Source organism: Grampus griseus, assembly GCF_964374135.1.
Source record: "Grampus griseus genome assembly, chromosome: 1".
Taxonomy (NCBI): domain Eukaryota; kingdom Metazoa; phylum Chordata; class Mammalia; order Artiodactyla; family Delphinidae; genus Grampus; species Grampus griseus.
The window spans coordinates 27102687-27117258 of record NC_139017.1 but is presented as its reverse complement, the minus strand read 5'-3'; the positions used below and the strand labels follow the sequence as shown (position 1 = coordinate 27117258).

The following is a 14572-nucleotide window of genomic DNA, read 5'->3' as shown; positions in this document are numbered from 1 at the left end:
ATAAATCTTGTTCTCTGGCAAGAAATCTAACCATGAATGGTTAACTTGACTGGTATCATTCTAAATTTCAGGACTCCCAGAAAAGTATGGACTAATTGGAATTGTATTGGGACTAGGATTCCTCCAGAGGGAAGCAATGGTATATTTTTCTAATAGTTTAGAGATTATACTTTTTGCATTTTTTTCCATTGTGGGAGAGAAAAAAAAGAAAGATTATTGGCTCTCAAACGCTGGCAAGTAGCTCTGTATCTTACTAATTTGCTAAGCCAAACAGTCCCTACTTTGAGGAGCTTACTTGAAGGGGTGCTTTAGAGTCTGACTTACCTTCCATGGTTCCAGTGGGTGCCCAGTAAAAATAGTCATCATTCTGTATTATGATACCTCAGAAATCAGTCTTATTTTATTTACAATTTGTAGGCTGATGACTTTCCAAAGATGATTACAAGTATCATTTTTTACAGTAAGTTTATAACACTTAAAAAAAAAAGTCAGAGTAAAAAAAATTGTCTTTAATGTAAAAAAAAGGGCAGAGAAAATGTAACGGCAACCAGAGACCAGGGACAAGATGTTTATAAAAATTTAATATTAAATTTAGCTCTGACATTCATATGCTATTATATTGTTATTTAGTTTTTCCATTGGTTCAGATTTTTATATATTTATGCCATTTCTTTCCCAACTAAATTTAAACTCCAAGAAGGACAGATGTCTCATACTTTTTTGTTGCCTTCTGTATCCATCACAGTACCTTTCTTGAACACAGTAAATACTCCAGAAACATTTTTATTGGTTCTGACAATGTATGAATATTCCACGCATTTTCATGAATTTAGAAAATATTTTAAATAATTGAGGGACTACAAACTTGCATCCTTAAGTATATATTTAATCTACATTTTCTGGCTACACTACTCAGCTCTCAAAATGGATCCTAGTGATGACAATTATATCTAAAAAACAATGCTCATAACTTTTGATGCATCAATGTCTCCCCCAGCACATCTCTGGGGATTTAACCTATCTGTAGGTGCTTTTTGTAAAAATTTTTGTTAGAGCTGTGGCTTTACATGCAACAGAGCTGAGTTTCTAAACTTTTTATGGATAATCTTAATGTTCTAATTTTCTTATGAACTTCTTACTTCATATGCTGACACTATTAATTACTTTGTCTTTTTGTTCAGAGATGTTACTTTTCTTATTTTAAACTCTTAGTAGGTGAGAAACAACTTTGAGAATGCAAATATTTCTTTTTCCAATTCTTTCCTGAACTTGTTGGCAAAGCATGTACTTCTTTTCACCTGTTTTTAAAAGAGTGTATTTCCTTCATCAAGAATATTTATAAACTTCCCTAACTTTAAACAGGTCAGACTGAAATTGGGCCCTCTACCAACCGACTAAAAGATCTAGAATTCACCAAAAGCACAAATGGAATATAGTCCATGGAATAAAAAGCTCTAGTTGTCATAGAATGGCCTTGACCTCAGTTATCAATCATGAGGGTGCATGAAAACATTGAGGAAAGAGTAGAGAACATCACTACTATTTCTAACAGGATATTCCAATATCAGCTGCAGGAATTTTGTGTGCTCCTGTTTTTACTTCATTAGTAATTCAATATGTCTGATTTGCCTACACAATACTTTCAACTTAGTTTACCCATCTGACCTGGAACAAAGTGAAAGCACATTCTGCCCAGTTGAAAGGTCTCCTGGCAAGTTGGTTAGCAACAGGCTTGCCAGTCTCAGTTCAGTTAGCAAAGAATAAACACATTTCACTTGACAATTACTAGTGTACTAACTTCCTCACTCTGCAGTTTTCTATTTTATATTCTTAGAACAGTTTTCCCCCTTGTTATTCAACTTTTTACTTGTAATTCTTGCCTCTTCAACAATATTTCCAATTTCTTGAGGTAGAGGTTTCTACTTTTCTTGGTGGCCGTGATGAACACAGTTTAATTGCAAAGAACAGGAATCGAATAAAAGTTTATTTGAAGGGAGAAACGATACAACAGTCTTACATCTCCCCTCCATAGTTTAACTTTGTGGCTTGAGACGTACCAATTAAGAAATCAGGCTATGGCTTCTGCAAGTATCACTTTTACTGTAGTTCTCTAGAATTTGGTCAGTCGGGAATGGCTACTTGTAACACTGCAAATACACGTGACATGAGGGTTCTGCGAGAAATACAGGTGCTCCGCCGTGTCTGACAAGACGCCCTGAGAATGACGCCCAGAAACTGCCCGTCTAAGCCGGTGGCGTCCGCTGAGCCCGACGCGCACCTGCACCTGCTGACGGGGCAGCGCGGGACGGAGCGAGGACGTCCCTTAGTCCTACCCTCTGCGCTCTAGGAGACGAGGGCCTGGGCGTCGTCACCCACAGCAGCCGGAGCAGAGGGAGCCACCTAATGCCGGACTCAGGTCATGTGTGTCCCGGGTGCTCTGCCTCCGCGGATACCTCCGCAACTTCGAGCAGCCCAGCCCCACTACGTTCAAAACTGTATTTATGGTTGTCAAGGCGCACACCGAAAAGCTCGCTCCGCACCCCCAGAGCGCGCGAGGCCTCCTAGCCTGGAAACAAGCCCCTCCCAGTGCAGCTGTCGCCGCCGCCCGCGGGCTCCTTTCACTTTCTCACGGCCAAGTCCCCCAGAGGGGCGCCGCTGCCGCCACCGCCGCTGCGCCCTCCCGCCGACTCCGCCCGCACCGCCTGGCTACCAGCCCCGCCCGCTCGGGCCCGCCCTCCCCAACAGTTTCTGCCTGCGATTGGCACTCGCGAGAGGCAGCTCCGGTTCGCCCATCCCATTGGCTGGACCCTCTTGTCAGTCCTACGATTGCCCGCCACTGCCTCCGCCTCCCTGAAAAGCCGCCCTCCTATTGGAGGAGACTGCTTGCAGGGGGCGGGCGGGGAACTCGGTCCGGCCGCTTTCGGTCAATCGCAGCAGCCCAGCGCCGGGAGGGAGGGCGGCGGGGGGGGGAACATCTGGCCGGCGCCGCCGCGTGCGTGCGTGGTGCGTCCCCCCGCCCCTCCCCCCGCCCCCCCCCCGCCCCCCGGCCCGGGCTCCGAGCTCGCTCCTCGCTCGCTCTTCGCTCGCTCGCTCCCTCGCTGTGTCTGGCAGGCTGCGGCCGCCGCTGGGCTGCTGCCATGGGGAGCCGTTGAGAGTGGGGCCTCTTCGCTCCGCCGCGCTCCTCCGGCTGCCAGCGGGGGTGGGTGGGCGGGAGGGAGGGGGCAGGGGGAGCGGGCGACGGAGCCGGGATTGGGGGGCGGGGGGGCCGGGAGGGAGGGAGGGGGACCCGCGGAGGAGGAAGCCCACCAAGTCCGGCGGCGGCGGCGGCCGGGAGGCGGAGGACGCGGCGGCGGTGGGGACGCGGTGACTTAGGGCCGCTCCGTGTGAGTCCCGGCGCCGGACCCGGCCCCGACCCGGCGCCCCCTCCGGGCCCTGGAGGGCGGGGCGCCGGCTCTGCGGCCCCGGCCGGCGGGGCAGTGCGGGCGGGCGGGCGGGCGACCGGGCCCCGCGAGTGGAGTTAGTTTGTGCGGGTGGAGCTAGGGGTGACGGGGGGCGCCGCAGCGGCGGGGGCCGGGTGCGGGGCCGGGCCGCCGCAGCTGCGGGTCGGGCGGGGTGCGGCCGGTGCAGCTGCGGCTCGGGGCGCGCTCCGGCCGGTGCAGCTGCGGCGGCGCCTCTCGGGGGCGGGGGACGCGGGGCGGGGGCTTGGGAGCGGTGCAGCTGCACGGCGCCGGGACGGCCGTGGCTCCGGGGACCCTTGCAGCTGCGGCGGCGCCCGCGGGGAGGCCCCTCCCGGGCCGGGGCAGTTGCCGGGGGCTCGCGCCGCGGCGGCAGGGACGCAGTAGCAGCCACCCTCCCCCGGCTTCTTACGACTTTTCTTTTGTTGTTGCCGTGACCCGGGTCTGTTTTCTTGTCTGTTGTTTAAGGTGTTTTCCTGCTGCACCGGCTCTACGCCCTCCACCTCCTTCCCTGTGGTTTAACCTTCCTCTTTCCCCTAGTGTTTTATGCACAGCCAACTACGTAAAGATTTGCATTTCTTCCCCCCTCCCTGCTCCGCACCCCCGCCCCCACCTCCTTGAAAAACAAAACCCAACCTCGCAAAACCTCTCCGGACCTGAGGCTGCGAGGCGCAGAGGGGCTGATTTGTGGAGTGGGAGTCGCTGGCCCATTGCGGTGCTCGGGGCTCATTAAACTGTCACTCGCCCCCCACCCCACTGGGTAAATGGGGTGATTAATGTCTGATATATTGGAATGAGGCGAGGGCATTTGTGCAGAATAGGTGGTGTGGCTGAGAAGGAATTTATCCCCAAAGAGTGCCTCCTGAAATAGGCATTCGTAATTATGTCATTCATCGCGAAGTTAGAGAAAGTTGGGTTTGCGACTTTGGGAAAGCAAGAAGCACAGGATAGAGACCTTGGTCTTTGTTACTCTTTATTTAACTCTTGGTCATGGTTTTCTAATGAGAACGGAGCGGTTATCACCAGGACTGTGACACTTGCGCCTCAGGCCCCAGCGCCTTTTCTGCTGCACTCTCCCACAAGAGTCTGTGGAGACTTCGACATTCACAGATGTCGCAGCCCCTTGCAGGGCACTGGGCAGGCCAGCCCGGGTTACGTTACAATTTCATCAGCCATTCGAAAAGACCCGCAAATCTAGCTGAAAAGTTCCCCAACTTGCTAGACCTGGCTTCCCCCACCCCTTCCCCCTTTCTCCCTGAAAGGTTTTCTTGTGATCATGAACATTACAGAGTGACCCAAAAAAAGATTGTTATGGGACACAGATCAAGGGGAAGACCAAGTTCTCTTTCTGAGCAGAAAGTCGGATCAGATACGCAGATGCAGCATTCATTTTAAGTGGCTGTAGCAGGTTGTATCTGTTTATTAATTTGTCTCATTGAACTGAAGTACTTTCCAGGATTTCAGAAAGTGCAGTTTCAGCTTGTTGATATTGAGAGTTGAAATTTGCATTAACTGGCAGGGTGAGAAATTTTACTGAGAAGGTAGTTTTAGATAAGTAGTTATATAAGAGTGAAATAATAAGGTGAACCAGGTTGAAGTAGTAGTTCTGAATAGTCTTCCAGCATTCTGAGACATGTATACCATTATCTCAGCAGAAAAAAAAAAAAAATTGAAGTGCCGTAATAATGTTGAAATGGGACTGGAGATGTCAAATGGGTTGGTTTAAAAATATCCCTAAGCTGCCTTTGAAACTAAACGTTGGAGTTGAATAAAAGTGAATCTGGATTTCCTGAATAGCACCGTGGCTTGAGTGTGCTGTCAGTATGTAAGCCAGTCCACCAACTTAAGACAGAAGTGTTGCTATTCCATAAATACAGTAGAACTCCATATGCTGAGTTTTTCAATTTCTTCTGTTAGAAAGTTTGGAAAAAAAGGGAGACTTTGAAGTATTTTGTTTATACTAACAGAAGAGAAAAGTTCTCCTAAGAAAAAGCTGGTGGCAGGAGTGTAGAGGAGTAGCATATGGCATTAAAAGGAGCACAGCTGGAGGTAGCATTTCCATCTGAACATGATGTCAGAGCAGCTGACAGCCTGCCATCCCTCAGCCTTTTATTCTAACACACAGACAGGGAGTTAGTGTGTGCGGATCTGTGGTGGAGAAGGTATCTCATTCCTCTCTAACATCATCTCCACTTTGCATCTGTCTCTTAGTCTGCTTTTTTTCCACCGATGTAACAGACCTGGAGCCAGCAAGACTCAGAGGAAAGGACTTAATCAGGTTTATGTGTCCTAAAGGTAGGAGTAGCAAGAGATTAGATGGAGTATATTTCTGTTTTGGTGTTTATTTAATTTTAAAAAATCACATTACTTTTCTAATCCAGTTTAAGAATAAAATACGAACTTGAGTATTAAATGAACATCTTATTGGAGTTGAGAGTCTTGGGCTTGTTTAGTTTTAATTTCTATCCCTCTTGCTCGATCGGGTAAATAACTTTAATATGCAGAAATATTTCAAGTTTTGAAATGTTAAGAAAGGCTTTGAAATATTGCTTTTTGAGATCAATTTGGATTAAAATCCATTTTTTGTTGTTGTTGTTCACTGCTATTTAGATTTCTTTTGCTTTTGGAGTCGGGGGGGAGAAATAGTAAACTGTATGGAATCCAGCATTCAAACTTATATGAGAAGATTTTTCTAGTTAAGAAGCTAGATTGTTGTGTAATTAATTCCACTGTGAAACTTTATTCTTCAAAACATTCAGCAGCACTACTGAAACATACAGCTGTAGTGCTTTTATAACCGAAGGGTTTTTTTAAAAGAAAAAAAAAAAAAACTTTTGTCCCCAGGAGAATAGTTTGACTGGTTTCCTCATTTCTCTTTCAAATATATATTTAAGAGATCTTTTATTTCAGCATAACGATAATTATTTGCAGGAGTTTTTGTGTTAGCGACTAATTTAGAACTTGTAGATTTGAGCTGCCTGAATTGGCCAGACAGCTGTAATCGCACTCCTCTATTCTTAATCTCTTTATCTGGGCAGCAGCTGCCATATGGCCACAGTCAGCTGGATCAGATGTTTATAAGCTTCCTTCTTCGTCCCTCTCTGTCCTCTCAGCCTCCTAATTTGATCACGGCTACCTTGTGAGCTGCCCTCCAATCTTTATTTTTAGCCCTCTCAAGGATTAGGATTGATGTTAGCTGTGGGGCACTTGAAGTGATTGTATTCTAAATCTTGGTTTATTCTAGCAGTGGCGTCTTGCAGAATGTATTGGGTTAGGATGAAAGTTTTAGCCCATTTTGGGCAAAGTGTAGAAGAAGCAGGGAAGTAATTTTTAAATATTAAATTAATATGTATCCATTCCCCAAATGCACTTTTTGAGATGGATGGTGTGGAACTTGGCTTCTGGTCATAGGAAAGGGGAAGTCAGGTTTAAGGAGTTGAATTTTGTGGTTCAATTTTGACCCTTTGTACATCTGCGTCTCTCCTGCCTCCATTTTACCCTCTTTCACCAGAAAATAAGGGCAACAGTGCATATTTGAAAGAATAAAAGCTAGTGGGAAAACAAAATATATCAAATTATGTTGAAACAAAGTATTTTCTGTTGACTGAGGTATCGGGGAGTCAAAAGAATAGTTTCTCTTTTACTAGCAAGACTTTTTTTTTCTTTTTTTGTATGGTGAACCTGTAAAGCTTTTGAGTTTCATTTGAATGTAATATGCCTTTATTTAAAAGTTTGCATTAATTTTAATATGGAACTCATTTTGCTTTGCAACAGATCAAAGTTTAGATGAGAATTTTCAGAGTTAAATAAAGCCCTTCTGGTTCTTAATATTCTAGATGTACAGATTTTACAAAGAAATATAACCATTTCTTTTTCTCAATTCATTAAAAAAAATTTGGATTTGTTCGTAGTAGAGATGATCTTTTCCATCTGTTGGTGTAGTTCCTTCTGATCTCATAAATGTGTGCTATACCTGCAAATCTTAAGGCATTAACATCTGTTTTTATACACAGGGCTTTTGTTGTTTTAACACTCTGACTTTAAAAGTAAGTTGTTTGCTAATTTCTGGACTAATTATGCGGTTTCATTTTTTTTTTTCTTGATTCAGCCAAATGTGTGTTTAAATTGTGCTTGCTAAGTGCAGTCAAGTATCAAAAGTAATAAAATAAAAAAGGATGGTTGAACAAGTTTTCTGAATCTTCCAGAATGTGTTTGGGACTTTTCTTTGTTCATTATTTGAGTTGTTCCCTTTGAAATTAAAGCTATTTTGTAGGTTTTGTAGGACATAATTTGATGATTAGAGTTAATTAAATTTCTTCTGAAAGAGACCTAAATTCTTATTCTCAGTAAGAGACTGTACTGAAATTAACGCTTTTAAAACTTGACTAAAAGTTCAAGGAAGGTGGAGATGCATCAGAGACTGTTTGGCTGGGGTAAGAAGTTTCAAAAGTGTACATTTTTCTTCTTGCATTTGGTTCTGTGTGTGTGATTTGGTAGTGCTTGGGTCATTAGCCTGATTAAAATTCAGGGACATGTACCTCCGTGGCCCAAGCTGATTTTTTTTTTTAATGGGGACTAGAGCCTTGAAAAGTTGTTCCTAAGCAGGCTCTCATGAGAAATTTCTCTCTTCCCAGGTTATGAAGACAGTATGGAGTTTCCAGACCATAGTAGACATTTGCTGCAGTGTCTGAGCGAGCAGAGACATCAGGGTTTTCTTTGTGACTGCACTGTTCTGGTGGGAGATGCCCAGTTCCGAGCGCACCGAGCTGTACTGGCTTCATGCAGCATGTATTTCCACCTCTTTTACAAGGACCAGCTGGACAAAAGAGACATTGTTCATCTGAACAGCGACATTGTTACAGCCCCAGCCTTCGCTCTCCTGCTTGAATTCATGTATGAAGGGAAACTCCAGTTCAAAGACTTGCCCATTGAAGACGTGCTAGCAGCTGCCAGTTATCTCCACATGTATGACATTGTCAAAGTCTGCAAAAAGAAGCTGAAAGAGAAAGCCACCACAGAGGCAGACAGCACCAAAAAGGAAGAAGATGCTTCAAGTTGTTCGGACAAAGTCGAGAGTCTCTCTGATGGCAGCAGCCACATGGCAGGCGATTTGCCCAGTGATGAAGATGAAGGGGAAGATGAAAAATTGAACATCTTGCCTAGCAAAAGGGACTTGGCGGCCGAGCCTGGGAACATGTGGATGCGATTGCCCTCGGACTCAGCAGGCATCCCCCAGGCTGGCGGAGAGGCAGAGCCACACGCCACAGCAGCTGGAAAAACAGTAGCCAGCCCCTGCAGCTCAACAGAGTCTTTGTCCCAGAGGTCTGTCACCTCCGTGAGGGATTCGGCAGATGTTGACTGTGTGCTGGACCTGTCTGTCAAGTCCAGCCTTTCAGGAGTTGAAAATCTGAACAGCTCTTATTTCTCTTCACAGGACGTGCTGAGAAGCAACCTGGTGCAGGTGAAGGTGGAGAAAGAGGCTTCCTGTGATGAGAGTGATGTTGGCACTAATGACTATGACATGGAACATAGCACTGTGAAAGAGAGTGTGAGCACTAATAACAGGGTACAGTATGAGCCTGCCCATCTGGCTCCGCTGAGGGAGGACTCGGTCCTGAGGGAGCTGGAGCGGGAGGACAAAGGCAGCGACGACGAGATGATGACCCCCGAGAGCGAGCGGGTCCAGGTGGAGGGCGGCATGGAGAGCGGTCTGCTGCCCTACGTCTCCAACATCCTGAGCCCGGCGGGCCAGATCTTCATGTGTCCCCTGTGCAACAAGGTCTTCCCCAGCCCGCACATCCTGCAGATCCACCTGAGCACGCACTTCCGTGAGCAGGACGGCCTGCGCAGCAAGCCGGCCGCCGACGTCAACGTGCCCACCTGCTCTCTGTGCGGGAAGACGTTCTCCTGCATGTACACCCTGAAGCGCCACGAGAGGACTCACTCGGGCGAGAAGCCCTACACGTGCACCCAGTGCGGCAAGAGCTTCCAGTACTCGCACAACCTGAGCCGCCACGCCGTGGTGCACACGCGCGAAAAGCCGCACGCCTGCAAGTGGTGCGAGCGCAGGTTCACGCAGTCCGGGGACCTGTACCGGCACATCCGCAAGTTCCACTGTGAGTTGGTGAACTCCTTGTCCGTCAAAAGCGAGGCGCTGAGCCTGCCCGCTGTCAGAGACTGGACCTTAGAAGATAGCTCTCAAGAACTCTGGAAATAATTTTATATATATATATAAATAATATATATATACCTATATATAAATAGATCTCTATATAGTTGTGGTACGGTCTAAAAGCAGTCTTGTTTCCTGGAACTGAAAGGTTGGGGTATTAACTTGTTTTTGCACTTTAGAATAGCATGAGAATCTCACTAATTTAGCATTCTGGTAAAAGAAACTTTAGAGCAAGTCGGAGAATAGAGAGGTGTTTTTCTTTCTTTCAAGGGGGGTAGGGGAAGTAAGCCAATAAGAACCTTTGAAACAAATCGTCCTATCACAAAATGCTTTCCTAGGGCCTATTTTGTCAGCACTGCGGTGTCTTTTGAGCTCTCTCTTTTTTTCCCACCTTTTCTTTTTTTTTAAGTAGAAATTCCCTCCGGTTTTATTAGCCTCTTTATATGTCTCAAATTGCATGAATCTTTTCTGGCTGTTGGAAACCTGAATGCTTTTAGACCCAAATGGAAAATTTCTGAAATGCTGGATTATCTATTTTTAAACAAGCAGTTGACTTAAAACTTTCTGTGGCAACTTCTGGTTTTCTGACGGTTCCCAATGAGAGAAATTCTGAAAGTACACTGGGATCACTGGGACGCTGTCTTTGTGAAGGTTTGCTTGGGATGAAAAAGGATATTGCAGCTTCAGCAGTGTTGAACTGTGTGTTGAAAAATGTGAATTACTGTTATTGTATACTGTAATTGATTACATGGGCTGGGGGGGTGTCAAAGGACTTGACAGGTTGTGTTGATGCTCTTAGTTGAGTCTTGAAAAGTAAATATTAACGCTACAGAAATGCATGAGTTTCAATATATTTTTTGTCTTTGTTTGCATTGTATAACTTTAACGAGTGAGTTTAAAATTATTTAATTTCCTTAGAAAAATAGCACCATTTGGAAAAAAAAAACCTGGTGTTATGAAGAACGTTAATGCACTGTTTTTATTTTATATAATTTAAATTGACTTTCCCACTGTCTTTAAGTTGAAACTGTTAAGCTGAATAAAAACTTAAGCTGCAAATTGATAACTTCGCTACATAACAAGGAAAATATAAATGTTTACAAAAGGCTTAAAGATTTGCATGTGCAGTGTGCATTTTATAACAAAACTTCTAATTGCACAAAACCCAGGCCAGCTCAAAGTTTAGATGTACACATTTACCCAGTTGAGCGTTTTTAGAGTAACTACTGCACAAATTGACAATAGGTCATTCTCTTCTTTTGCTCCCCTTTTCTTTTTCTCCCCTTCTTCCTTTCCCTCCCTTCCTCCTTCCCCCCCCCGCCCCTCCCCCATCCCCCCCCCAAACTCATGAAAAGATTCTATGGACTGAAAAAGCCCCAGGCTGAAAGGACTGGACTGCCTTGATTGACATGGGGAAGGGGGTTAGTAGACTATGTGTATCGCGGCAGCAGAGGCTGCAGCCCAACGTGTGGTTTTAATGACCAGCACGCAGGGCAAAGCATTTTGCACAGTGTTTGTTTTCCTGTCTTGCACTTACAAATAAGGTCTATGGGAGTAGCATGGAAAACGTTTGCTGTTTTTCCCTTTTTTTTTTTAATTGCTTTTGTTTAAAATTTGATCGCCTTAACTACTGTAAACATAGCCTATTTTTGTGCTTAAGATACTGAATGGAAAACTCCATTGTGTGTTGCTGGACTGTTTTGGAAATATTTGGTCAAATGTGTGTTAATTTGGCTGTAATGGCATTTAAAGCAAACAAACAAACAAAAAAAGCTGTGAAAATGGCCTTGGAGCATTATCTTTAGTTACTTGAAGAGTTTCTAGTTTTTTTTAAATACAGTTTATGTTAAAATAATTTTTATTAATTTAGAGAAGACAATCAATGTCTGTGAGAAAACGGACTTTCTTTTGGATTTTCTTTTTGTGGTCATTGTGAGTGATTGCTTTTTCCTTTTATTAGTTTCACATTCTTCCTTTGTTCTAAAACTTAGACTGACATCTAGCTTTGACAATCATAGTATGTTTTATTTTCCTGAGGGGGGAATAACTTATAATGCTGTTTAGTTTTGTACTATTGGTGTGTTGGTGAATTTTTAAACTGTGTGCTAACTGCAATAAATTATATGAACTGAGAATTTTTGTGCGTTTTTTAAATTGTGATTGTGTACTACATAGATCCTAAATATGTATCATACATGGCATCTCTCTTTTTAATACCAGTTCTGTTCAGAGCTTATGAATTATTAGAATGCCTTAAATCACTCAAATGGAAGTGTGCAAACATTTTGCTTCTAGTCATTTAAGAAGATACTAAATGCACATTTAAAAAATGTGACCCAGTTTCTATAGCCTAGATCAGGAATGTTAAGGTAACTCTCTAGAAATTTGTGAATCTGTGAAACCTCAAGTGGCAGCATAGATTTTTTGTAGTGTGCTGTACAACTACTAATCCATACACCATAAGTCATATTTTCATGGGTAATTTTATCCTAAGTTGATTGGTCAAATCTATTCTTCTGTGTTCTGGTTTAAGTGGAAAATTGAAGGAGACCGGATGTCTTAATTTGGAAAAATGCTTGGCTAACGACTGGAATTCTAGGCAATCGAATTAGCAGGCATTCGACTGTTCAAGAATAGCTGTATACGTCCTCTTTGTTCCTGGGAGAACTCAAAAGTTCCCAGGTTTTAATTCCTAAGTTTTAACTAAAATGTAATTAAGTTCATGCAACCATTTAAAAAAACTGTTCCGTAATTTTTGTGATCGTCCCAACTTCATGCTTGCCTCATTGGGCTTGTCAAGGTGAGAAACATTTGCTGCTTGACCTAAAGAATTGACAAAGCACTCACACGTGCCAGACAGTTCTATAGAGGAATTGTTACACGCCGTCGTCCTAAGTGTGAGCACGACTGGCACCGACCTGAGAGTTTTTGTAAATCCTGGAATCTATAATTGTCCATAACTTCCAGCCTTAAAGATACCTATGAAAATACAGTTTTACATGATTGTCAAAATTAAATACATTTATATTAGTGACCTATAGTAAGGTTAATATTCTTAACTTTGTTGGAAGTGGGATATAAGGTCTGGAGCTTGAAAATGTACCAGTTGTAAGTTCCCTGATGGCTTTGGATGGGAATCCCGAAAGATTGTCATAAAGCGCAATCAGTAATTTACTATTTGGGATCCTACGTTTCCCTTTTTTTGTTGAAACAGGCTTTCTGTTACATGAAACTCACTTGGTTTTAACTAACCAAACATTGTTTCACATGAAAGGGTCACAGCATCTCAAAGCTTTCTGAGGATATGGAGAGTTGTAATTTAGTTCCACTGACTAGCATCTAATTTTAAATGAGGAGCATTATCTTAACTGGATCCACTTATAAAAACAGTATTTTGACATGAACTTTGGAAGAAATAACTTCTTAAAACATTCCTCGCAAAACTAGAACAATTACACAAATCGCCACATTTTATAAGTGAAGGAATCAGTTGTTCACTACATTTTTAAAAAAGGAAATTAATTTTTCACGTAATCATGTTGAAAACCATTCAGTTTGCTCTCCCCTTTGACATCGGGCTGATACATAAGTATATTTTAAATATATGGTTTCATTTACTTTTGAAAACATCTGTTTCTTTTAGATAATCAATTATGCCCTAGATTAATGTGGGCCCAGCATTGTGTGCAAGGTGTACCCTAGGAGATCCAAGAAGTATGCAATGTTAAGGATACTGGTTTTGGATTTCCTTTCTAGTTAATCATGCTACCAGATTAATAGGTGAATCAAGTAGAGTTTTGTTTTTTTTGTTTTTGGTTTTTTTAAAATACGCTTGTCGTAATGATCTACAAACAGGTTACTGGAAGACTAGAAAAAGGTAAACATTTTATTAAAATTATAGAGCTCATATTAAAATGGCTGAAATACTTATTTTTCAGGTAAAACAAAAGTTTTGAACTGTTATCAGAGAAAACAATTGTTTTTTTAACCCAAGAAGTAATAGTACTTAAAAAATCTTGAATCTCCCAAAAGTTTTATCACTAGAACGCAAAACATATAAAAACTTGACTTTAAAAATCCCATTGTACCAGATTAGAATTAAAAAAAAAAAAAACAACTCACCATCTCAAAATTTCCTGTATTGTATGACTACATTTTATTATAAAGCTTAAAACATTCTTTGGTTTCTAGTATAATGAGGGAAACTTTCACATACATCTGTATAGCAAACTCAGATAATTTTAGTTTTAATTTGTAGATATTGATCTAAATTTTTCATTATAATTGTTTCCATGTCTGAAACTTACTGATAAGGTACAGTGAATTGAGTAAGTGTGAATTTTGAAATCCAGGACCGAAGAGCTCAATCCTTCTCTTTAAAGTCATTTGCCATTAAAATGCTAGAGATAATACCATTTTTTTTAAAAAAGCAATAATTTTATTTTTAAAAGCAAATAACTTTTAGGAGTTTCATTTTGGCTACAGTCCAAGTTTACAAAACTGATAGGATTTTTGTCTCTTATGTTAAAAATTTCCTGCCTTTGGCCTGCTGAAACATGGCAAAGTATCTTTTGTATGTGATCCTTTGGTCCAAAATGTAGAACCATTTATCTTTTGACTTTGTCGATGTAGTTACATAGAAACATTTTATGTTTCTAGCCTTCCCCACCCCTCCTTAGATTTTCTTAGTATTATAAAAGGAGAGCTAAAGCAGTCAGATCATACTGATGATGCTGGAGGCTTTTAGAAATATTCATTCATTTACAGAGACATTTTAGAAATTAAACTTTTAGCATTTTGCAAACTGATCCCTTAAAAATCTTTTCTAATTAATTTCTGTAACTTCTTGTGGAAGAAACTGAACTCCAAATTTAAAACATTGTAACAAGGAAGGGTGAGGTCATAGAAATGAAACGGTAACTTGAAAAGTTTTTAAGCCCAATTA

The 14572-nt window shown here is 42.5% G+C and overlaps 1 protein-coding gene across 5 annotated transcripts; it reads left to right on the top strand.

Moving 5' to 3' along the window:
* Window positions 1-3261: 3261 nt before the first annotated feature.
* ZBTB18 (zinc finger and BTB domain containing 18) lies at window positions 3262-11754 on the top strand. 5 transcript variants are annotated; one of them, XM_082656352.1, is made up of 3 exons: window positions 3275-3383; window positions 5667-5750; window positions 8090-11754. In XM_082656352.1, the coding sequence occupies exons 2-3, from the start codon at window positions 5738-5740 to the stop codon at window positions 9670-9672; spliced, it is 1596 nt and encodes a 531-aa protein (XP_082512478.1). In that variant the 5' UTR covers window positions 3275-3383; window positions 5667-5737; the 3' UTR covers window positions 9673-11754. The 5 variants fall into 5 exon arrangements, with proteins under 5 accessions (XP_082512480.1, XP_082512478.1, XP_082512479.1 ...); XM_082656353.1 differs by lacking the exon at window positions 3275-3383 and adding an exon at window positions 3950-4215; XM_082656355.1 differs by lacking the exons at window positions 3275-3383; window positions 5667-5750 and adding an exon at window positions 5758-7888 and having other exon boundaries at window positions 8090-8777; window positions 8890-9029.
* Window positions 11755-14572: the final 2818 nt, after the last annotated feature.

Coding starts and splice junctions, on each gene's coding strand:
- ZBTB18 (XM_082656351.1), top strand. CDS start 7,864: ATGCATCAGAGACTGTTTGGCTGGG. Junction 7,889..8,089: donor TCAGAGACTGTTTGGCTGGG/GTAAGAAGTTTC, acceptor CTCTCTTCCCAG/GTTATGAAGACAGTATGGAG.